The sequence below is a fragment of the Pseudophryne corroboree genome, chromosome 2 (assembly GCF_028390025.1).
Source record: "Pseudophryne corroboree isolate aPseCor3 chromosome 2, aPseCor3.hap2, whole genome shotgun sequence".
NCBI lineage: Eukaryota > Metazoa > Chordata > Amphibia > Anura > Myobatrachidae > Pseudophryne > Pseudophryne corroboree.
The window spans coordinates 168,202,104-168,225,268 of record NC_086445.1 but is presented as its reverse complement, the minus strand read 5'-3'; the positions used below and the strand labels follow the sequence as shown (position 1 = coordinate 168,225,268).

The 23,165-nt window shown below is 49.3% G+C and overlaps 1 protein-coding gene across 5 annotated transcripts in view; it reads left to right on the top strand.

Moving 5' to 3' along the window:
* Positions 1-23,165, top strand: part of LOC135005911 (G patch domain-containing protein 8-like) — a 238,166-nt gene that overhangs the window by 209,713 nt on the left and 5,288 nt on the right. For 4 of the 5 annotated variants that reach the window (XM_063951978.1, XM_063951977.1, XM_063951976.1 and 1 more), the window contains 2 exons: positions 4,611-4,656; positions 20,826-20,951. In XM_063951978.1, the coding sequence (XP_063808048.1) occupies positions 4,611-4,656; positions 20,826-20,951 (172 nt within the window). The remainder of the gene's footprint in view (positions 1-4,610; positions 4,657-20,825; positions 20,952-23,165) is intronic. The other variant, XM_063951979.1, reaches the window with a different exon arrangement.

The following is a 23,165-nucleotide window of genomic DNA, read 5'->3' as shown; positions in this document are numbered from 1 at the left end:
TGGAAGAACACTGACAAGGTCGAAATCCGGACCTTGATTGATCCCAATTGTAGGCCCGTCTCCACACCATCCTGCAAAAAATGGAGAAAACGCCCTAAGTGTAACACTTCCGTAGGAGCTTTCTTGGATTCACACCAAGACACATATTTTCTCCAAATACGGTGGTAATGTTTTGACGTTACTCCCTTTCTGGCCTGAATAAGGGTGGGATGACCTCTTTAGGAATACCCTTCCTGGCTAGGAAACGGCGCTCAACAGCCATGCCGTCAAACGTAGCCGCCGTAAGTCTTGGTACACGCACGGCCCCTGCTGCAGCAGGTCCTCTCGAGGAGGAAGAGGCCGAGGATCTTCTATGAGCAACTGCTGAAGATCTGGGTACCAAGCCCTCCTTGGCCAGTCTGGGGCAATGAAGATTGCTCGAACCCTTGTTTTTCTTATGATCCTGAGTACTTTTGGGATCAGCGGAAGTGGAGGGAAAACATACACTGACGGAAACACCCACTGGGTCACCAGTGCATCCACTGCTACTGCTTGAGGGTCTCTCGACCTGGAACAGTATCTCTGAAGCTTCTTACTGAGACGAGACGCCATTATGTCTATTTGAGGAACTCCCCAAAGACTTGTCACCTCTGCGAAGACTTCTTCGTGAAGGCCCCACTCTCCTGGATGGAGATCGTGTCTGCTGAGGAACTCTGCTTCCCAGCTGTCCACTCCCGGAATGAAAATTGCCGACAGAGCTTGTAGATGTTTTTCTGCCCAGCGGAGGATTTTTGTCGCCTCTGCCATTGCCGCTCTGCTTTTCGTTCCGCCCTGCCTGTTTATGTATGCGACTGCTGTTACATTGTCCGCCTGGATCTGCACGGGACGGTCTTGAAGAAGATGTACCGCTTGTTGAAGGCCATTGTAAATGGCTCTTAGCTCCAGAACGTTTATGTGAAGGCAGGCTTCCTGTTGTGACCAACGTCCCTGGAAGTTTTCTCCCTGAGAGACTGCTCCCCAGCCTCAGAGACTTGCATCCGTGGTTACTAGGACCCAGTCCTGAATCCCGAACCTGCGTCCCTCTAGCAGGTGAGAGCTGTACAACCACCACAGGAGCGAAATCCTGGTTTTTGACGACAGGATTATCTTTCTGTGCATGTGTAGGTGTGACCCCAACCACCTGTCCAACAGGTCCCACTGGAATACTCTGGCATGGAACCTGCCAAACTGTATGGCCTCGTAGGCCGCCACCATCTTCCCCAACAACCGAATGCACTGATAGATCGACACACTTGATGGTTTCAATATCTGTTTTACCATTTTCTAGATTTCCAGAGCCTTTTCCAGCGGAAGAAATACTCTCTGAACTTCTGTGTCCAAAATCATCCCGAGGAAAGACAACCTTGTCGTCGGTTCCAACTGTGACTTTGGGTAATTTATGATCCACCCGTGTTGTTGGAGTATTGACAGGGAGAGGGATATGTTTTGTAATAACTTCTCCCTGGATCTCGCCTTTATCAGGAGGTCGTCCAGATAAGGGATTATATTGAGTCCTTTCTGACGAAGGAGGACCATCATCTCCGCCATCACCTTGGTGAATACCCTCGGCGCGTGGAGAGACCGAAAGGTAACGTCTGGAATTGGTAATGGCAATCCTGAATCGCAAATCTCAGATAAGCCTGGTGAGGAGGATAAATGGGAACATGCAGGTAAGCATCCTTTATGTCCACCGACACTAAGTAGTCCCCATCCTCCAGACTGGCAATCACCGCCCGAAGTGATTCCATCTTGAACTTGAACCTTTTCAGGAAGAAATTCAGATCTTTTAGATTTAGGATCGGTCTGACAGAGCCGGAACAACAAAGAGGCTTGAATAAAAACCCCGGCCTTGTTGTGATAATGGTACCAGGACTATGACCTGGTCTTGACATAATTTTTGGATTGCTGCTGTTACTGCTTCTCTCTATGGCCGAGAAGCTGGCAAGGTTGATTTGAAAAATCGGCATGGGGGAACGTCTTGAAACTCTAGTTTGTATCCCTGGGATACTATATGCAACACCCAGGGATCCAGGCCAGACAGAATCCAATCCTGGCTGAAGAGTTTGAGACGTGCCCCCACCCGAGCGGCCTCCCGCAAGGGAGTTCCAGCGTCATGCTGGGGATTTTGCAGAATTAGGGGTAGACTTCTGCTCTTGGGAACCTGGAGCCGGTGTGGGCTTCTTTCCCCTTCCACTACCTGCAAAGAAGGGGGAACCTCTAGCCTTTTTGTATTTATTGGGCCAAAAGGACTGCATTTGCGGGTGATAGGTCTTTTTTGCCGCTGCAGGCGCAGAGGGCAAAAATGTCGACTTACCTGCGGTAGCCGCCGAGACTAACGCATCCAGGCCATCGCCAAATAATGCCTCACCTTTATGTGGGAGAGCCTCCATGTTTCTTTTGGAATCTGCATCTGCGTTACACTGGTGAATCCACAACGCCCGCCTAGCCGATACTGCCATGGTAGCGGCTTTTGAACTCAAGAGTCCAATATCCTTCATTGCTTCCAGCATGTAGGCAGCAGCGTCCTTGATATTCCCTAATTTAAGGAGTATCTCATATTTATCAATCGTGTCAATTTCTGATGACACGCTTTCTGACCATTTTTCAATAGCACGACTCACCCATGCGCAGGCAATAGTGGGCCTGAGCAGTGTATCATTGGTAACATAAATGGATTTCAATGTCGTTTCCATTTTGCAGTCTGCCGGCTCTTTAAGAGAAGCCGTGCCAGGAGCAGGGAGAATTACCTTCTTTGTCAACCTTGAAAGTGCACTGTCTAACACAGGGGGTGACTCCCATTTTTTCCTGTCTTCAACCGGGAAAGGATAAGCTATGTGAAATCCTTTTGGGAATACAATTTTTTTTATCAGGATTCACCCACATCCCTTCAAACAGAGCATTTAGTTCGTGTGAAGGAGGGAACGTGACTTTGGATTTCTTTTCCTTACATAAATAAGCTTTCTCCTGAAGTACAGGAGTGCTTTCTGTAACCTCCAACACGTCCCTTATAGCCACAATCATATATTGTATACTTTTTGCCAATTTATGCTCTATGTCTCTGGATTCACTATCGTCGACACAAAAATCAGAATCCGAGTCGGTATCAGTGTTTACAACATTTGCAAATGGTCTCTTATGTGACCCAGAGGGGCCGCCCGCATAAGGAATAACAGCATCCTGAAAAATCACATCTTCCACAGATTATCTTCAGCATGCAGCCTAAGATTCAGACTTATCCAATCTACGGTTAATCAGATGCATACTGTCACGTAGCTCTTTCACCCATGCAGGCTCTTGGTGCCCCACCACATTACAACTCTGTGTCCCTAAAATGGCTTCCTCCGGGGAGGAACTCCCTGCCTCAGACATGCCTCACACGTGTACACCACACTCACAGACACACTGGGACTTATTTTGGGGACAGACCCACAGTAAGATCTGTCAGAGGGACACAGGATAGGAGCAGCCAGTTCACAAACCCAGCGCCAGTATTGCCTGTGAACACAGTATGTCTACAGCCCAAAAGCGCTTTTAAATATTAATATACACTATCAAATGCACCACAATCGCTTTGTGCCCCCCCTTTATAGCACCCTGTACTTGTCAGAAGTGGAGGAGAGGACCAGCGTGTTCTCTGCAGCCTGAGGAGAGAAAATGGCGCTCAGTAGTGTGCTGGCTACCTGAGGAAGAAGCTCCGCCCCCACAATGGCGCGTCCTTACACTCAGTATATGACCTATTATTTATACTGGCGGGGGTAGGGCTGTGCCAGCGGCATCTTATGCCCCCTTTTAGCCAGTTTGAGGCATTTTTCTTGCTGCCCAGGGCACCCCCCCCACCACGCCCTGCACCCTGCTGTGCCTGTGTGTGTGGGCAGCAATGGCGCGCTGCGCTCCCGCCAGCCGCACCGCACCTCAGCCGTCACTTACTTGAAGATCATTCTTCTCATACTCACCTGTCTTCTGACTTCTGGCTCTGCGAGGGGGGTGACAGCGTGCTGTGGTAGTGAGCATCTAGACATGGCTAGCGTTCAGTTCCCTTCAGGAGCTAATGGTGTCCTATCAGCCAGAAGCAGAGCCATGAAACAGGAAGTTGGTTCTGCTTCTGCCCCCTCAGTCCCACAAAGCAGGGAGTCTGATGCCAGCATATCTCCCTGAAAATAAAAAACCTAACATAAGTCTTTTCAGAGAAACTCAGTAGAGCTCCTCAGAGTGCATCCAGTCGACCTGGGCACATTTCTAAAACGGAGGTCTGGAGGAGGGGCATAGAGGGAGGAGCCAGTTCACACCCAATGAAAAGTCTTTAGAGTGCCCATGTCTCCTGCGGATCCTGTCTATACCCCATGGTCTTGATGTCGTCCCCAGCATCCTCTAGGACGTACGACAAATATTATATATATGGCACCAATATTTATCTTGCCTCCGGGCAATTGGGACGATCTTACGCCACTGCCCAGGCCCCATAATCAGAATATATGAAAACGTGAAATTCAGTGACAGAAATATGCTATTAAAGTGGACCTTGTCATTATACAATAGAACCAGCAACTGGATTTATATTTACTTCTTAACCATACAAATGTTACATTTTCCAGACTGAGACAGACTCTAATGAAGTGAATGAAGAACAAACACATTCAGGTATGTCTGAGGGGGATGCTTGGAGTGGGATTTTGTAGTTGTACAGTACTAATTGTATGGACTGTTATTGGTGGATATGATATGTGGGAGGACTGAGTGAAAATAAGAATTTACTTACCGATAATTCTATTTCTCATAGTCCGTAGTGGATGCTGGGAACTCCGTAAGGACCATGGGGAATAGCGGCTCCGCAGGAGACTGGGCACAAAAGTAAAAGCTTTAGGACTACCTGGTGTGCACTGGCTCCTCCCCCTATGACCCTCCTCCAAGCCTCAGTTAGGATACTGTGCCCGGACGAGCGTACACAATAAGGAAGGATTTTGAATCCCGGGTAAGACTCATACCAGTCACACCAATCACACCGTACAACCTGTGATCTGAACCCAGTTAACAGCATGATAACAGAGGAGCCTCTGAAAGATGGCTCACAACAATAATAACCCGATTTTTGTAACAATAACTATGTACAAGTATTGCAGACAATCCGCACTTGGGATGGGCGCCCAGCATCCACTACGGACTATGAGAAATAGAATTATCGGTAAGTAAATTCTTATTTTCTCTGACGTCCTAGTGGATGCTGGGAACTCCGTAAGGACCATGGGGATTATACCAAAGCTCCCAAACGGGCGGGAGAGTGCGGATGACTCTGCAGCACCGAATGAGAGAACTCCAGGTCCTCCTCAGCCAGGGTATCAAATTTGTAGAATTTAGCAAACGTGTTTGCCCCCGACCAAGTAGCTGCTCGGCAAAGTTGTAAAGCCGAGACCCCTCGGGCAGCCGCCCAAGATGAGCCCACCTTCCTTGTGGAATGGGCTTTTACAGATTTTGGCTGTGGCAGGCCTGCCACAGAATGTGCAAGCTGAATTGTACTACAAATCCAACGAGCAATAGTCTGCTTAGAATGCTTAGAAGCAGGAGCACCCAGCTTATTGGGTGCATACAGGATAAACAGCGAGTCAGATTTCCTGACTCCAGCCGTCCTGGAAACATATATTTTCAGGGCCCTGACTACGTCCAGCAACTTGGAGTCCTCCAAGTCCCTAGTAGCTGCAGGCACCACAATAGGCTGGTTCAAGTGAAATGCTGAAACCACCTTAGGGAGAAATTGAGGACGAGTCCTCAATTCTGCCCTGTCCGTATGAAAAATTAGGTAAGGGCTTTTATAGGATAAAGCCGCTAATTCTGAGACACGCCTGGCTGAAGCCAGGGCTAATAACATTACCACTTTCCAAGTGAGATATTTTAAGTCCACAGTGGAGAGTGGTTCAAACCAATGTGATTTTAGGAACCCCAAAACTACATTGAGATCCCAAGGTGCCACTGGAGGCACAAAAGGAGGCTGTATATGCAGTACCCCCTTGACAAACGTCTGAACTTCAGGAACTGAAGCCAGTTCTTTCTGGAAGAAAATCGACAGGGCCGAAATTTGAACCTTAATGGACCCTAATTTTAGGCCCATAGACAGTCCTGTTTGCAGGAAATGTAGGAAACGACCCAGTTGAAATTCCTCTGTAGGGGCCTTCCTAGCCTCGCACCACGCAACATCCGGTGATAATGTTGCACGGTTACATCCTTCCTGGCTTTGATCAGGGTAGGGATGACTTCATCCGGAATGCCTTTTTCCTTCAGGATTCGGCGTTCAACCGCCATGCCGTCAAACGCAGCCGCGGTAAGTCTTGGAACAGACAGGGTCCCTGCTGAAGCAGGTCCTTTCTTAGAGGTAGAGGCCACGGGTCCTCTGTGAGCATCTCTTGAAGTTCCGGGTACCAAGTCCTTCTTGGCCAATCCGGAGCCACGAGTATAGTCCTTACTCCTCTCCTTCTTATGATCCTCAGTACCTTGGGTATGAGAGGCAGAGGAGGGAACACATACACTGACTGGTACACCCACGGTGTTACCAGAGCGTCCACAGCTATTGCCTGAGGGTCCCTTGACCTGGCGCAATACCTGTCCAGTTTTTTGTTGAGGCGGGACGCCATCATGTCCACCTTTGGTTTTTCCCAACGGTTCACAATCATGTGGAAGACTTCTGGGTGAAGTCCCCACTCCCCCGGATGGAGGTCGTGTCTGCTGAGGAAGTCTGCTTCCCAGTTGTCCACTCCCGGAATGAACACTGCTGACACTGCTATCACATGATTTTCCGCCCAGCGAAGAATCCTTGCAACATCTGTCATTGCCCTCCTGCTTCTTGTGCCGCCCTGTCTGTTTACGTGGGCGACTGCCGTGATGTTGTCTGACTGGATCAGCACCGGCTGACCTTGAAGCAGAGGTCTTGCTAGGCTTAGAGCATTGTAGATGGCCCTTAGCTCCAGGATATTTATGTGAAGTGATGTCTCCAGGCTTGACCACAAGCCCTGGAAATTTCGTCCCTGTGTGACTGCTCCCCAGCCTCTCAGGCTGGCATCCGTGGTCACCAGGACCCAGTCCTGAATGCCGAATCTGCGGCCCTCTAGAAGATGAGCACTCTGCAACCACCACAGGAGAGACACCCTTGTCCTTGGTGACAAGATTATCCGCTGATGCATCTGAAGATGCGACCCGGACCATTTTTCTAGCAGATCCCACTGGAAGGTTCTTGCGTGGAATCTGCCGAATGGGATTGCTTCGTAAGAAGCCACCATCTTTCCCAGGACCCTTGTGCATTGATGCACTGAGACTTGGCCTGGTTTTAAGAGATTTCTGACTAGTTCGGATAACTCCCTGGCTTTCTCCTCCGGGAGAAACACCTTTTTCTGGACTGTGTCCAGGATCATCCCTAGGAATAGGAGTCGGGTCGTCGGGATCAGCTGAGATTTTGGAATATTGAGAATCCAACCGTGCTGGCGCAGCACTATCTGAGATAGTGCTACCCCGACTTCCAACTGTTCCCTGGATCTTGCCCTTATCAGGAGATCGTCCAAGTAAGGGATAACTAAAACTCCCTTCCTTCGAAGGAGTATCATCATTTCGGCCATTACCTTGGTAAAGACCCGGGGTGCCGTGGACAATCCAAACGGCAGCGTCTGAAACTGATAGTGACAGTTCTGTACCACAAACCTGAGGTACCCTTGGTGAGAAGGGCAAATTTGGACATGTAGGTAAGCATCTTTGATGTCCAGAGACACCATATAGTCCCCGTCTTCCAGGTTTGCAATCACTGCTCTGAGTGACTCCATCTTGAATTTGAACCTTTGTATGTAAGTGTTCAAGGATTTTAGGTTTAAAATTGGTCTCACCGAGCCGTCCGGCTTCGGTACCACAAATAGTGTGGAATAGTACCCCTTTCCCTGTTGTAGGAGGGGTACCTTGATTATCACCTGCTGAGAATACAGCTTGTGAATGGCCTCCAATACCGCCTCCCTGTCGGAGGGAGACGTCGGTAAAGCAAACTTTAGGAACCGGCGAGGGGGAGGTGTCTCGAATTCCAATTTGTACCCCTGAGATACCACCTGAAGGACCCAGGGGTCTACCTGCGAGTGAGCCCACTGCGCGCTGAAATTCTTGAGACGTGCCCCCACCGTGCCTAAGTCCGCTTGTAAAGCCCCAGCATCATGCTGAGGACTTGGCAGAAGCGGGAGAGGGCTTCTGTTCTAGGGGATTTGCTGTCTGTTGCAGCCTTTTTCCCCTTCCTCTGCCCCGGGGCAGAAATGAGGAGCCTTTCGCTCGCTTGCCCTTATGGGGACGAAAGGACTGCGCCTGATAATACGGCGTCGTCTTATGTTGAGAGGCGACCTGGGGTAAAAATGTGGATTTCCCAGCTGTTGCCGTGGCCACCAGATCTGACAGACCTACCCCAAATAACTCCTCCCCTTTATAAGGCAATACTTCCATATGCCGTTTGGAATCCGCATCACCTGACCACTGTCGCGTCCATAACCCTCTTCTGGCAGAAATGGACAGCGCACTTACTCTTGATGCCAGTCGGCAAATATCCCGCTGTGCATCACGCATATATAGAAATGCATCTTTTAAATGCTCTATAGTCAGTAATATACTGTCCCTGTCTAGGGTATCAATATTTTCAGTCAGGAAATCCGACCAAGCCAAACCAGCACTGCACATCCAGGCTGAGGCGATTGCCGGTCGCAGTATAACACCAGTATGTGTGTAAATACATTTTAGGATACCTTCCTGCTTTCTATCAGCAGGATCCTTAAGGGCGGCCGTCTCAGGAGAGGGTAGAGCCACCTGTTTTGATAAGCGTGTGAGTGCTTTATCCACCCTAGGGGGTGTTTCCCAACGCGCCCTAATCTCTGGCGGGAAAGGATATAATGCCAATAATTTTTTAGGAATTATCAGTTTTTTATCGGGGGAAACCCACGCTTCATCACACACCTCATTTAATTCCTCAGATTCAGGAAAAAATAAGAATTTACTTACCGATAATTCTATTTCTCGTAGTCCGTAGTGGATGCTGGGGACTCCGTCAGGACCATGGGGAATAGCGGCTCCGCAGGAGACAGGGCACAAAAATAAAGCTTTAGGATTAGGTGGTGTGTACTGGCTCCTCCCCCTATGACCCTCCTCCAAGCCTCAGTTAGGATACTGTGCCCGGACGAGCGTACACAATAAGGAAGGATATTGAATCCCGGGTAAGACTCATACCAGCCACACCAATCACACCGTATAACTTGTGATCTGAACCCAGTTAACAGTATGACAAACGTAGGAGCCTCTGAACAGACGGCTCACAACAATAACAACCCGAATTTGTTTGTAACAATAACTATGTACAAGTATTGCAGACAATCCGCACTTGGGATGGGCGCCCAGCATCCACTACGGACTACGAGAAATAGAATTATCGGTAACTAAATTCTTATTTTCTCTAACGTCCTAAGTGGATGCTGGGGACTCCGTCAGGACCATGGGGATTATACCAAAGCTCCCAAACGGGCGGGAGAGTGCGGATGACTCTGCAGCACCGAATGAGAGAACTCAAGGTCCTCCTCAGCCAGGGTATCAAATTTGTAGAATTTTGCAAATGTGTTTGCCCCTGACCAAGTAGCAGCTCGGCAGAGTTGTAATGCCGAGACCCCCCGGGCAGCCGCCCAGGATGAGCCCACTTTCCTTGTGGAATGGGCCTTGACAGATTTAGGTTGTGGCAAGCCTGCCACAGAATGTGCAAGTTGAATTGTGCTACAAATCCAACGAGCAATCGTCTGCTTAGAAGCAGGAGCACCCATCTTGTTGGGTGCATACAATATAAACAGTGAGTCAGATTTTCTGACTCCCGCCGTTCTTGAAATATATATTTTCAATGCCCGGACCACGTCCAACAACTTGGAATCCTCCAAATCGTTAGTAGCCGCAGGCACCACAATAGGCTGGTTCAGGTGAAACGCTGACACCACCTTAGGCAGAAAATGAGGACGTGTCCGCAGTTCTGCCCTGTCCGTATGGAAAATCAGATATGGGCTCTTATATGATAAAGCCGCCAATTCTGATACTCTCCTGGCTGAAGCCAGGGCCAGTAGCATGGTTACTTTCCATGTAAGATACTTCAACTCCACCGATTTGAGCGGCTCAAACCAATGGGATTTGAGAAAATCCAAGACTACATTAAGATCCCACGGTGCCACTGGGGGCACAACCGGGGGCTGTATATGTAGTACTCCTTTTACAAAAGTCTGGACTTCAGGAACTGAAGCCAATTCTTTCTGGAAGAAAATCGACAGGGCCGAAATTTGAACCTTAATGGACCCCAATTTGAGGCCCATAGACAATCCTGTTTGCAGGAAATGTAGGAATCGACCCAGTTGAAATTCCTCCGTGGGGGCCTTCCTGGCCTCACACCACGCAACATATTTTCTCCAAATGCGGTGATAATGTTGTGCAGTCACCTCCTTCCTGGCTTTTACCAGTGTAGGAATGACCTCTTCCGGAATGCCTTTTTTCCTTAGAATTCGGCGTTCAACCGCCATGCCGTCAAACGCAGCCGCGGTAAGTCTTGGAATAGACACGGTCCCTGCTGAAGCAGGTCCGGTCTTAGAGGTAGAGGCCACGGATCCTCCGTGAGCATCTCTTGAAGTTCCGGGTACCAAGTTCTTCTTGGCCAATCCGGAGCCACTAGTATCGTTCTTACTCCCTTTTGCCGTATAATTCTCAGTACCTTTGGTATGAGAGGCAGAGGAGGGAACACATACACTGACTGGAACACCCACGGTGTTACCAGAGCGTCCACAGCTATTGCCTGAGGGTCTCTTGACCTGGCGCAATACCTGTCCAGTTTTTTGTTGAGGCGGGACGCCATCATATCCACCATTGGTTTTTCCCAACGGTTCACAATCATGTGGAAGACTTCTGGATGAAGTCCCCACTCTCCCGGGTGTAGATCGTGTCTGCTGAGGAAGTCTGCTTCCCAGTTGTCCACTCCCGGAATGAATACTGCTGACAGTGCTATCACAAGATCTTCCGCCCAGCGAAGAATCCTTGCAGCTTCTGCCATTGCTGTCCTGCTTCTTGTGCCGCCCTGTCTGTTTACGTGGGCGACTGCCGTGATGTTGTCCGACTGGATCAACACCGGCTGACCCTGAAGCAGGGGTTTTGCCAGACTTAGAGCATTGTAAATCGCTCTTAGCTCCAGTATATTTATGTGAAGAGACATCTCCAGGCTTGACCATACTCCCTGGAAGTTTCTTCCCTGTGTGACCGCTCCCCAGCCTCTCAGACTGGCATCCGTGGTCACCAGGACCCAGTCCTGTATGCCGAATCTGCGGCCCTCTAACAGATGAGCACTCTGCAACCACCACAGAAGAGACACCCTTGTCCGTGGCGATAAGGTTATCCGCTGATGCATCTGCAGATGCGATCCGGACCATTTGTCCAGCAGATCCCACTGAAAAGTTCGTGCGTGGAATCTGCCGAATGGAATCGCTTCGTAAGAAGCCACCATCTTTCCCAGGACTCTTGTGCATTGATGCACAGACACTTTCCCTGGTTTTAGGAGGTTCCTGACAAGTTCGGATAACTCCCTGGCTTTCTCCTCCGGAAGAAACACCTTTTTCTGAACCGTGTCCAGAATCATTCCCAGGAACAGCAGACGTGTCGTCGGGGTCAACTGAGATTTTGGAAAATTCAGAATCCACCCGTGTTGTTGCAGCACTAGTTGGGTTAGTGCTACTCCGTCCTCCAGCTGTTCTCTGGACCTTGCCCTTATCAGGAGATCGTCCAAGTAAGGGATAATTAATACGCCTCTTCTTCGCAGAAGAATCATCATTTCGGCCATTACCTTGGTAAAGACCCGAGGTGCCGTGGACAATCCAAACGGCAGCGTCTGAAACTGATAATGACAGTTTTGCACCACGAACCTGAGGTACCCTTGATGTGAAGGGCAAATTGGGACATGTAGGTAAGCATCCTTTATGTCCAGGGACACCATAAAGTCCCCTTCTTCCAGCTATCACTGCTCTGAGTGACTCCATCTTGAACTTGAATTTTTGTATGTACAGGTTCAAAGATTTCAGATTTAGAATAGGTCTTACCGAGCCGTCCGGCTTCGGTACCACAAATAGCGTGGAGTAATACCCCTTTCCCTGTTGTAGGAGGGGTACCTTGACTATCACCTGCTGAGAAAACAGCTTGTGAATGGCTTCCAATACCGTCGCCCTGTCTGAGGGAGACGTTGGCAAAGCAGACTTTAGGAACCGGCGAGGGGGAGACTTCTCTAATTCCAACCTGTAACCCTGAGATACTACCTGCAGAATCCAGGGGTCCACCTGTGAGCAAGCCCACTGTGCGCTGAAATTCTTGAGTCGACCCCCCACCGCTCCTGAGTCCGCTTGTAAGGCCCCAGCGTCATGCTGAGGGCTTTGCAGAACCCTGGGAGGGCTTCTGTTCCTGGGCAGGGGCTGCTTGCTGCCCTCTCTTACCCCTTCCTCTGCCCCGAGGCAGATATGACTGTCCTTTTGTCCGCTTGTTCTTATAGGACCGAAAGGACTGCGGCTGAAAAGACGGTGTCTTTTTCTGTTGGGAGGGGGTCTGAGGTAAAAAGGTGGATTTTCCGGCAGTTGCCGTGGCCACCAGATCCGATAGACCGACGCCAAATAATTCCTCCCCTTTATACGGCAATACTTCCATATGTCGTTTGGAATCCGCATCACCTGACCACTGTCGCGTCCATAAACTCCTTCTGGCAGATATGGACATCGCATTTACTCTCGATGCCAGAGTGCAAATATCTCTCTGAGCATCTCGCATATAAAGGAAAGCATCCTTTAATTGCTCTATAGTCAATAAAATACTGTCCCTATCCAGGGTATCAATATTTTCAGTCAGGGAATCCAACCAGACGACCCCAGCACTGCACATCCAGGCTGAGGCGATGGCTGGTCGCAGTATAACACCAGTATGTGTGTATATACTTTTTAGGGTAGTTTCCATTCTCCTATCAGCTGGATCCCTGAGGGCGGCCGTATCAGGAGACGGTAACGCCACTTGTTTTGATAAGCGTGTGAGCGCCTTATCCACCCTAGGGGGTGTTTCCCAGCGCGCCCTAACCTCTGGCGGGAAAGGGTATAATGCTAATAACTTTTTTGAAATTAGCATTTTTCTATCTGGGTTAACCCACGCTTCATCACATACATCATTTAATTCCTCTGATTCAGGAAAAACTACAGGTAGTTTTTTCACCCCCCACATAATACCCCTTTTTGTGGTACTTGCAGTATCAGAGATATGCAAAGCCTCCTTCATTGCCGTGATCATATAACGTGTGGCCCTACTTGAAAATACGTTTGTTTCATCACCGTCGACACTAGATTCAGTGTCTGTGTCTGGGTCTGTGTCGACCGACTGAGGTAAAGGGCGCTTTACAGCCCCTGACGGTGTCTGAGACGCCTGGGCAGGTACTAACTGGTTTGCCGGCCGTCTCATGTCGTCAACTGATTTTTGTAATGTGCTGACATTATCACGTAATTCCATAAACAAAGCCATCCATTCCGGTGTCGACTCCCTGGGGGGTGACATCACCATTATCGGCAATTGCTCTGCCTCCACACCAACATCGTCCTCATACATGTCGACACACACGTACCGACACACAGCAGACACAGGGAATGCTCTTATCGAAGACAGGACCCCACTAGCCCTTTGGGGAGACAGAGGGAGAGTTTGCCAGCACACACCCAAGCGCTATAATATATATGGGAACAACCTTGTATAAGTGTTGTTCTTTATAGCAGCTTAAATATATCAAAATATCGCCAAAAAAATGCCCCCCCTCTCTGTTTTACCCTGTTTCTGTAGTGCAGTGCAGGGGAGAGTCCTGGGAGCCTTCCTCACAGCGGAGCTGAGCAGGAAAATGGCGCTGTGTGCTGAGGAGAATAAGCTCCGCCCCCTATTTCGGCGGGCTTTTCTCACGTAGTTTTAGATAACTGGCATGGGTTAAATACATACATATAGCCTCAATGGCTATATGTGATGTATTCTTTTGCCATAAGGTATTAAATATTGCTGCCCAGGGCGCCCCCAGCAGCGCCCTGCACCCTCCGTGACCGCTTGGTGTGAAGTGTGTGACAACAATGGCGCACAGCTGCAGTGCTGTGCGCTACCTTCATGAAGACTGAAGAGCCTTCTGCCGCCTGTTTCCGGACCTTCAATCTTCAGCATCTGTAAGGGGGGTCGGCGGCGCGGCTCCGGGACGAACCCCAGGGTGAGACCTGTGTTCCGACTCCCTCTGGAGCTAATGGTGTCCAGTAGCCTAAGAATCCAATCCATCCTGCACGCAGGTGAGTTGAAATTCTCTCCCCTAAGTCCCTCGATGCAGTGAGCCTGTTGCCAGCAGGACTCACTGAAAATAAAAAACCTAAAAAACTTTTTCTAAGCAGCTCTTTAGGAGAGCCACCTAGATTGCACCCTGCTCGGACGGGCACAAAAACCTAACTGAGGCTTGGAGGAGGGTCATAGGGGGAGGAGCCAGTACACACCACCTAATCCTAAAGCTTTATTTTTGTGCCCTGTCTCCTGCGGAGCCGCTATTCCCCATGGTCCTGACGGAGTCCCCAGCATCCACTTAGGACGTTAGAGAAACTACAGGTAGTTTTTTCTCACCGAACATAATACCCTTTTTAGTGGTATTAGTATTATCAGAAATATGTAAAACATTTTTCATTGCCTCAATCATGTAACGTGTGGCCCTACTGGAAGTCACGTTTGTCTCTTCCCCGTCGACACTGGAGTCAGTATCCGTGTCGACGTCTGTATCTACCATCTGAGGTAACGGGCGTTTTAGAGCCCCTGATGGCTTTTGAGACGCCTGGACAGGCACAAGCTGAGTAGCCGGCTGTCTTATGTCGTCAACTGTTTTTTGCAAAGAGCTGACACTGTCACGTAATTCCTTCCATAAGATCATCCACTCAGGTGTCGACTCCCTAGGGGGTGACATCTCTATTATAGGCAATTGCCCCGCCTCCACATCATTTTCCTCCTCATACATGTCGACACAACGTACCGACACACAGCACACACACAGGGAATGCTCTGACAGAGAACAGGACCCCACTAGCCCTTTGGGGAGACAGAGGGAGAGTATGCCAGCACACACCAGAGCGCTATATATATACAGGGATAACCTTAAATAAGTGTTTTTCCCCCTTATAGCTGCTATTTGTAATTATTACGCCAATTAGTGCCCCCCTCTCTTTTTTACCCTGTTTCTGTAGTGCAGGACTGCAGGGGAGAGTCAGGGAGACGTCCTTTCAGCGGAGCTGTGAAGGAAAATGGCGCCTGTGTGCTGAGGAGATAGGCTCCGCCCCCTTCTCGGCGGCCTTTTCTCCCGCTTTTATGTGGAATCTGGCAGGGGTTAAAATTCATCCATATAGCCCTGGGGGCTATATGTGATGTATTTTCGCCAGCCAAGGTGTTTCTATTGCTGCTCAGGGCGCCCCCCCCTAGCGCCCTGCACCCTCAGTGACCGGAGTGTGAAGTGTGCTGAGGAGCAATGGCGCACAGCTGCAGTGCTGTGCGCTACCTTGGTGAAGACAGGATGTCTTCTGCCGCCGATTTTCCGGACCTCTTCTTGCTTCTGGCTCTGTAAGGGGGCCGGAGGCGCGGCTCTGGGACCGGACTCCGAGGCTGGGCCTGTGTTCGGTCCCTCTGGAGCTAATGGTGTCCAGTAGCCTAAGAAGCCCAATCCACTCTGCACGCAGGTGAGTTCGCTTCTTCTCCCCTTAGTCCCTCGATGCAGTGAGCCTGTTGCCAGCAGGTCTCACTGAAAATAAAAAAACCTAAAACTAAACTTTCACTAAGAGCTCAGGAGAGCCCCTAGTGTGCACCCTTCTCGGTCGGGCACAAAAATCTAACTGAGGCTTGGAGGAGGGTCATAGGGGGAGGAGCCAGTGCACACCAGGTAGTCCTAAAGCTTTTACTTTTGTGCCCAGTCTCCTGCGGAGCCGCTATTCCCCATGGTCCTTACGGAGTTCCCAGCATCCACTAGGACGTCAGAGAAAATGTATTATAATAATGTAGAGATCTGTAGCTTTGATCATTGAGCCAAAAACTATTCTTAATTATGAAAAATGTATAATAGAACACTGAACTACCTCCTGTGAAAAATAAGGATATTAAGAGTCACCAGGAGCATAAGATTGTAAGCCAAGCGTTCTTATACATGTGTGTAATTATTTGTAATGCACAAGTTTCCTTGAGAACACTGTTAATACTATCTGTACATCAGTGGCGTAACTAGTTTTTCTCCCCCAAGCCAAAAAATTCTTTGGCGCCCCCCCCCAATCCCCCATAATTGGCACTATGAAAGGGACAAATATGTGCGCGCCTTAGGCACGCGCCGCCAAAAAGGGGGTGTGGCTTCATTGGGATGGGCGTGGCTTTGCATAAAGGGGCGTGGTATTGCAGGAAAAGACTTCCTTATACCCCAGTTTTGCAACCTGCACGCCCAGACGTTAGCCACCACTGGAAAGAAAAATAATCCTGATTCATGCCCCTTACATTATTTGTCATTTTTCCTCCTTATAGTAATGCCCAGTATACATTATGCCACATACTGCAATGGCCCTTAGACATTATTCCACGCACAATAATGCACATGACACAATATGCACGCACCATAATGCCTCCGACACATTATGCCACACACCGTAATGCCTGTGACACATTATGCCACACACCGTAATGCCTGTGACACATTATGCCACACACCGTAATGCCTGTGACACATGACGACAGGAATCGCAATGCCCGTTATACATTATAGCACATACAATGTCTGTGACACATTATGCCACACACCGTAATGCCTGTGACACATGACGACAGGAATCGCAATGCCCGTTATACATTATGCTACACACTGCAATGCCCGATAGATTATAGCACATACAATGCCTGTGACACATTATGACACACACTGCAATGACCCTGAGACATTATACCACATACCACAATGCCCGTGATATAGTATACAACACACAGTAATGCCTGACACATTATGACACATACCGCAATGTCCGTAATACATTATGCCACACACTGCAATGACCATGAGACATTATACCACATATCACAATGCCCGTGATATAGTATACCATACACCATAATACCTGTGACACATACTGCAATGCCCGTTATACATTATGCCACACTGCAATACCCCTGAGACATTATACCACATACCACAATGCACGTGATATAGTATGCCACACACCGTAATGCCTGTGACACATTATGACACACACCGCAATGTCCGTGATACATTATGCCACACACCGTAATGCCCATTACACATTAAGTCCTACAGTAAGGCTTCTAATTACTTTTAAATTACCTGCTCATTGCCAGGGGTTTCATGCTCTTGGTTCCATGCATGGTGCCAGGGGTTTTCATGCTCGTTGCCAGGTGTTTCATGCACTGGGTGTCATGCTCGTTGCCAGGGGTTTCATGCACTGGGTGTCATGCTCGTTGCTAGGGGGTAGTGCTTGTTGCTAGGGCTGTGCTCCCAGTGCCAGATATTCCCCCACGCTGCCAGGTACTCACATGCCCCCAGTGCCAAATATAGCCCCCCCCCACCCCCAGTGCCACATATGCCCCCAGTGCCAGATATTCCCCCACAGTGCCAGGTGCTCACGTGCCCCCAGTGCCAAATATAGCCCCCCCCATGTGCCAGGTACACATGCAGTGCCATATATCCCCCTCAGTACCCCCCCAGTGCCATATATGCCCCCACACTTCCCCCCGTGCCATATATACCCCCTCAGTGCCCCCCCAGTGCCATATATGCCCTCAGTGCCACCTGTGCCATACATGCCCCCTCAGTGCCACCTGTGCCATACATGCCCCCTCAGTGCCATACATGCCCCCTCAGTGCCATACATGCCCCCTCAGTGCCCCCTGTGCCATACATGCCCCCTCAGTGCCCCCTGTGCCATATATGCCCCCTCGGTGTGTGTGTCCCCCCCCGCTGCTGTGAAGGAGGGACAAGGAGGGCACAGCGCGCGCCTCTCATGTCCCTCCTGCATCTCCGTCTCTCTGGTCTAATAAAGGAAGAGCTGGTTCGTGAGCCAATCAGAGCTCACGAACGGCACTTCTATTAGACCAGACGGACGGAGACGCAGGATGGACACTGGAGAGGCGCGCGCGGCGCGCTGTGCCCTCCGTGTCCCGTTACAGCAGGGAGGGAGAGGAGACAGCAGATTGACATGCGGACGCTCGTGCGCATGTCAATCTGCTCTAAATCAGTGGCGGCGCCCCCGCAGCCCCTCGCCCCCAAGCCACCGCGAGGGCTGCGGGGGCAGTAGTTACGCCACTGCTGTACATAGTGAGTTTAAGGGCAGACCAGCCAATAGATTTACAGTTAGCTTCTATGGGGCCTCCTGGTGTCTTTTTATACCAGAATATTTCACCTGGTGGCAGGAGCGGGGGGTGGCTGTCTCGTCGGTAGGTCCGCGGCACCCTTATGTGTTATAATACCTCCCCTTATCTCTGGTTTTCAAGGTAGGGGCCAAGCAGCCTATTGCAGCACATGGCCCCTACCTCTTCTCTGGTGGCTCTTCCATTTCTAATGTGGCGGCAGAAACCTTCTTTCTCTGCACCGCGGACTACTGTGCTGTGCGGTCTCTGTGATACTCCTTCTTGTGGCTGTGACAGAAATGGTAAGGATGGGCTCACTGACTTTGCCATGACCTTGTGAGGATAGAAACTGTATTTATAGGAACTTACCCTCTGGACACTCCTTTTGAGGAGCACAACCACTGGGTATAGGGCACATTTATAGGAATGGGTTGGGTACGGGAGACTGACGCTTATAATGCCATCGGTCACATCACAGACAGCGTCACTTCGATACTTAGAATTCTGATACCTGGTAGGCAAGTATACTTACCCTCTCCCATCCCTAACCCTCCCAATCATAACCTCTCTTCCAGCAGCCTAATCCTAACCCTCCTACTAGCATACCTCCCAACATGACCCTCTCCAGGAGGGACACAATGCTCTGCTTCTGGACTTTTCTCTTAAATTATGATTGCCGGCACCTGTTTTGAACAGGTTAATGGATAAGAAAGGTGTTTTAGCACAGGTGATGGCAATCATAAATTAAGAGTGAAGTCCAGGGGCAGAGCATTCTGTCCCTCCTGGAGAGGGTCATGTTGGGAGGTATGCACTAGTGCAGAGATTCCCAAACGCGGTCCTCAAGGCACCCCAACAGTCCAGGATTTGGGTATATCCATGGCTCAGCACAGATGGCTAAATCAAATTGACTTAGGTGCTAATTAAGTCACCTGTGGCCAAGCAAGGATACATTTAAAACCTGGACCGTTGGGTTGCCTTGAGGACCGTGTTTGGGAACCTCTGCACTAGTGCCTAAACCTAACTACACCCCTTTCCCCTGCGTAGCCTAACCCTCCCCGGCATACTTAGTCTCGGGATGTTGGCTGTCGGGATTCCATGCCAGTCTTCTGATTGCCGGCATTCCAAACGTCGGCGTGCGTACATATATTTGCCAGATTAATGGACACAAAACCGGATGTACAGTAGTTCACTGAGATGTTTTTACCTGTACTAGATAAACCTCCTCCAATACAAACATCACAGAGTATCCTGCTAATAACATCCATCTATGGGGGTAATTCAGATCTGATCGCAGCAGCAAATATGTTAGCTAATGGGCAAAACCATTTGCACTGCGGGGGGGGGGGGGGGGGGGGGGCGGGCAGATATAACATGTGAGAGAGAGCTAGATTGGGGGGGTTCAAACTGATATCTAAATTGCAGTGTAAAAATAAAGCAACCAGTATCTCTTACACAGACACAACATAACCCACCCAAATCTAACTCTCTCTGCACAAGTCGACCTTTTGTCCATGCCGACCTATTCCAGGTGCCGACCTATGGTGTGTCGACCAATTGGTGTCGACCTGGAGTCCGGAGACCCATTAAACATTACTCATCTCTCAATAGGCTTGTAAAGAAGTTAGTAAATTATTATCAATGTCTTCAATTTATTAATTTTGTCCAAAAGTTAGTTTAATTGTTAGTATCTCCAAATTGGTATTTGTATTGGTATTCATTTCCTCAGTCAGCTCCACATTTCATAAACAGTTTTTCACTGTCTTTATAATAAGGTCAAACTATTTGTATAGCCCTCATAGCTTATTGCCCATCCATCTCCCAGTTATGTGTGGGAACTGTGTGAAAAAAGTATAGTTTGTGTAACACCCTTTGTCCAGAACTTACTGTGACTCAGGTGAAACACCCCAGGCCAACGTCATGTTCCTGAGAAGTGCAGGACCAGAATGTATAAGACCCCATCATTTTACCATTATCTGTTGGGTCACTTGCTGAGTTAAACATAAATATGCCAGCCTTCCCCTCAAATAACTATGCAGCTGGACAGTACACATCTAAAGGTCATTCGCAGGTCAGCTTGCTGGTAATTAAAAGAAATACACTTAATAAACATTAAGTGTTACATATTGCCTAATATCTCGTGATCCATAACATTCTCATGGAAAATGGGCAAATGTAGGTCAAGTACAGTAAGGTCCTATTCAGGTAATCGGAGGCAGGCCTGGACACCAGTGCATATGCCTATGTCAGGAGGGCTGCTGCAACGAGGCGCAATGTTGATGAATAGTTGCTTTTGATTGGATGTTTACAGATTTTCCTATTCATATGACAGTACGTAAGTTATTAGTGTGGCTGCTACAGTATATTGATCTTGTGCCCGGCTGCAGGAAACCCAGACCTCAGAAGAGGTAACACCAGGCAGCCCGCGGCTGAAAGGGACAGCAGCGACGTGGGACGGACTACTATCAACCAGCCGCAAACTGGACCAAAAGTAGTGGGAGGAAAACAGGAAGGTAAGGCAACGTCCTGTTGGCTCATTTGTGAATGAATGAAAGGCACTTAACAGCTTGCATTTGGTTGCACATGCCTGCCAATAAGTAACCATACATTTGCGTCACTTTTTATGAATAGCGAGGATCATGTTCTTTAATGACACCTTGGAGTATATTTACTAAAGTGCGGGTTTATAGAAGTGGAGATGTTGTCCATAGCAACCAGATTGTACTTATTTTATTTATTTATTAAGTTTCTCATATAGCGCAGCATTTTCTGTTGCACATTACAAGTGGAAACAATGATAAAACAAAACTGGGTAATAACAAACAGTCATAGAGGTAGGAAGGCCCTGCTCGCAAGCTTACAATCTATAGGGAAATAGGCATTGATACACAAGGATGGGTGCTATCTATTGCATAATTATCTAGCAGATTGCAAAGGTTCTTGGTGGGCTGTATGATAAGATCACATATTGATGTTGGCCAAGGGTCAGGAGGATGGGAAAGTGAAGAAAGAGAAAATGTGAGGATATGTGTGGACTGTACAGAGGGAATGCACCTGGAGAGGAAATCTTATGAAGGTTGAATGAGCGGTTCAGGAATGTGATATGCTAGCCTGAAGAGTTGAGTTTTCATGGAACATTTGAAGGTTTGGAGACTAGGGAAGAGTCTTATTGTGCATGGTAGGGCATTCCACAGAGTGGGTGGAGTCCGAAGAAAGTCGTGCAATCGTAAATGGGAGCAAGTGGCCATGTCTGTGAGTAAAAGTATTTTATATTGAATACAATAGAATACAGGTAACCAATGGAGGGACTGACAGAGTGGATCTGCAGCCGATGAACGTCTATAGCAAGGTAGATTAGCCTCGCAGCTGCATTCAGAATGGATTGTAGTGGTGAGAGTCTCTTTTTGGATAGACCAGTAAGAAGACTATTGCAATAATCAATGAGGGAGATAATGAGAGCATGGATTAAAGTTTTTGCAGTGTCTTGTGTTAGGTATGGTCGTATTTTGGATATGTTTTTTTAGATGCATGTAACATGATTTTGAGACAGATTGAATGTGGGGAACAAAGGACTGTTCAGAGTCAAGGATGACACCATATCAGGTTGGTAACTACTATTGGCCGGTGGAAATATAATTAACTCTGTTTTGGAAATCTTAAGTTTGAGGTGGCGAGATGACATCCACAATGAAACAGCAGAAAGGCATTCAGTGACACGGACCACTACAAATGGTAACAAATCTGGGGAGGATAGGTAGATTTGAGCATCATCTGCATACAGATGATACTGAAATCTAAAAGAGGTATAGATTAAGAAAAACAGAGGACCAAAGACTGAGCCTTGCAGTACTCCATCTAATAGAGGTAGCGAAGAAACTGAAAGAGCGATTAGGTAGGTAGGATAGTGTGGCCGGAGAGACCCCAGCCACGTGGACAATGGCGGCCTCGGCACTGAAGGGGTTAACCCTCCGTGCCCGGGGCCATATTCAAGGACAATGGGCGCTTGCCGCCAATTTTAAATGTATGCTGGCACTAGGTGCCATCTTTAAATGTATAGGGCGCTAGGCAACGGGTGTTAAAATGTTTTAAACAATGTATATGCAACCGCGGCAGTGAGTACAGACCCCTGGGCGCACTGGCTTGTGTGTGCACCGGGGGAGAAGGGAGCCGCTGCAGCCCGGAGATCAGCTTCCGCTGCAGCGATCAGTGTGCGCCGCTGATCGCCGGAGTTCGGGAGCTTTGCTCGCGGCAACCGCGGCAGTGAGTACAGCCCCGGGCGCACTAAGCTGTGTGTGTGCGCCGGAAGAGCCGCTGCGGCTGGGAGATCAGCTCCAGCACGTTCTTTGTGTGCCTCTGCTGGGAGCTCTGCTCCCGGTGCCTCAGCACGATGGAGGTAGCCAGCCACGGCAGCCGGTACAAGCATCCCGGGCTGCTGGGCTATAGGGAGGGTGCTCCGCTCACAGGGGACCGGGCTAGCCGACTCCCTAGCCGAGGAGGCAAGTAAAGGGCAATGGACACTGGGGACCGGGAGCTATGCTCCCGGCGCCTCAGCGCTCCATAAAGACACAGAGCCCAGCGGCCGGGCTGCCAGGCTGCAGAAGGGGGGTGCGCCGCGGCCCAGATCACCTCCAGCGGGCTGCGGCAAGGCCACTGAGTGAGGTCCACACTGGGGGAGGGGGGGGGCAGGGAGAGCCAGCTCCCTGGGCCCTAATGGCAGGCATTCCAGG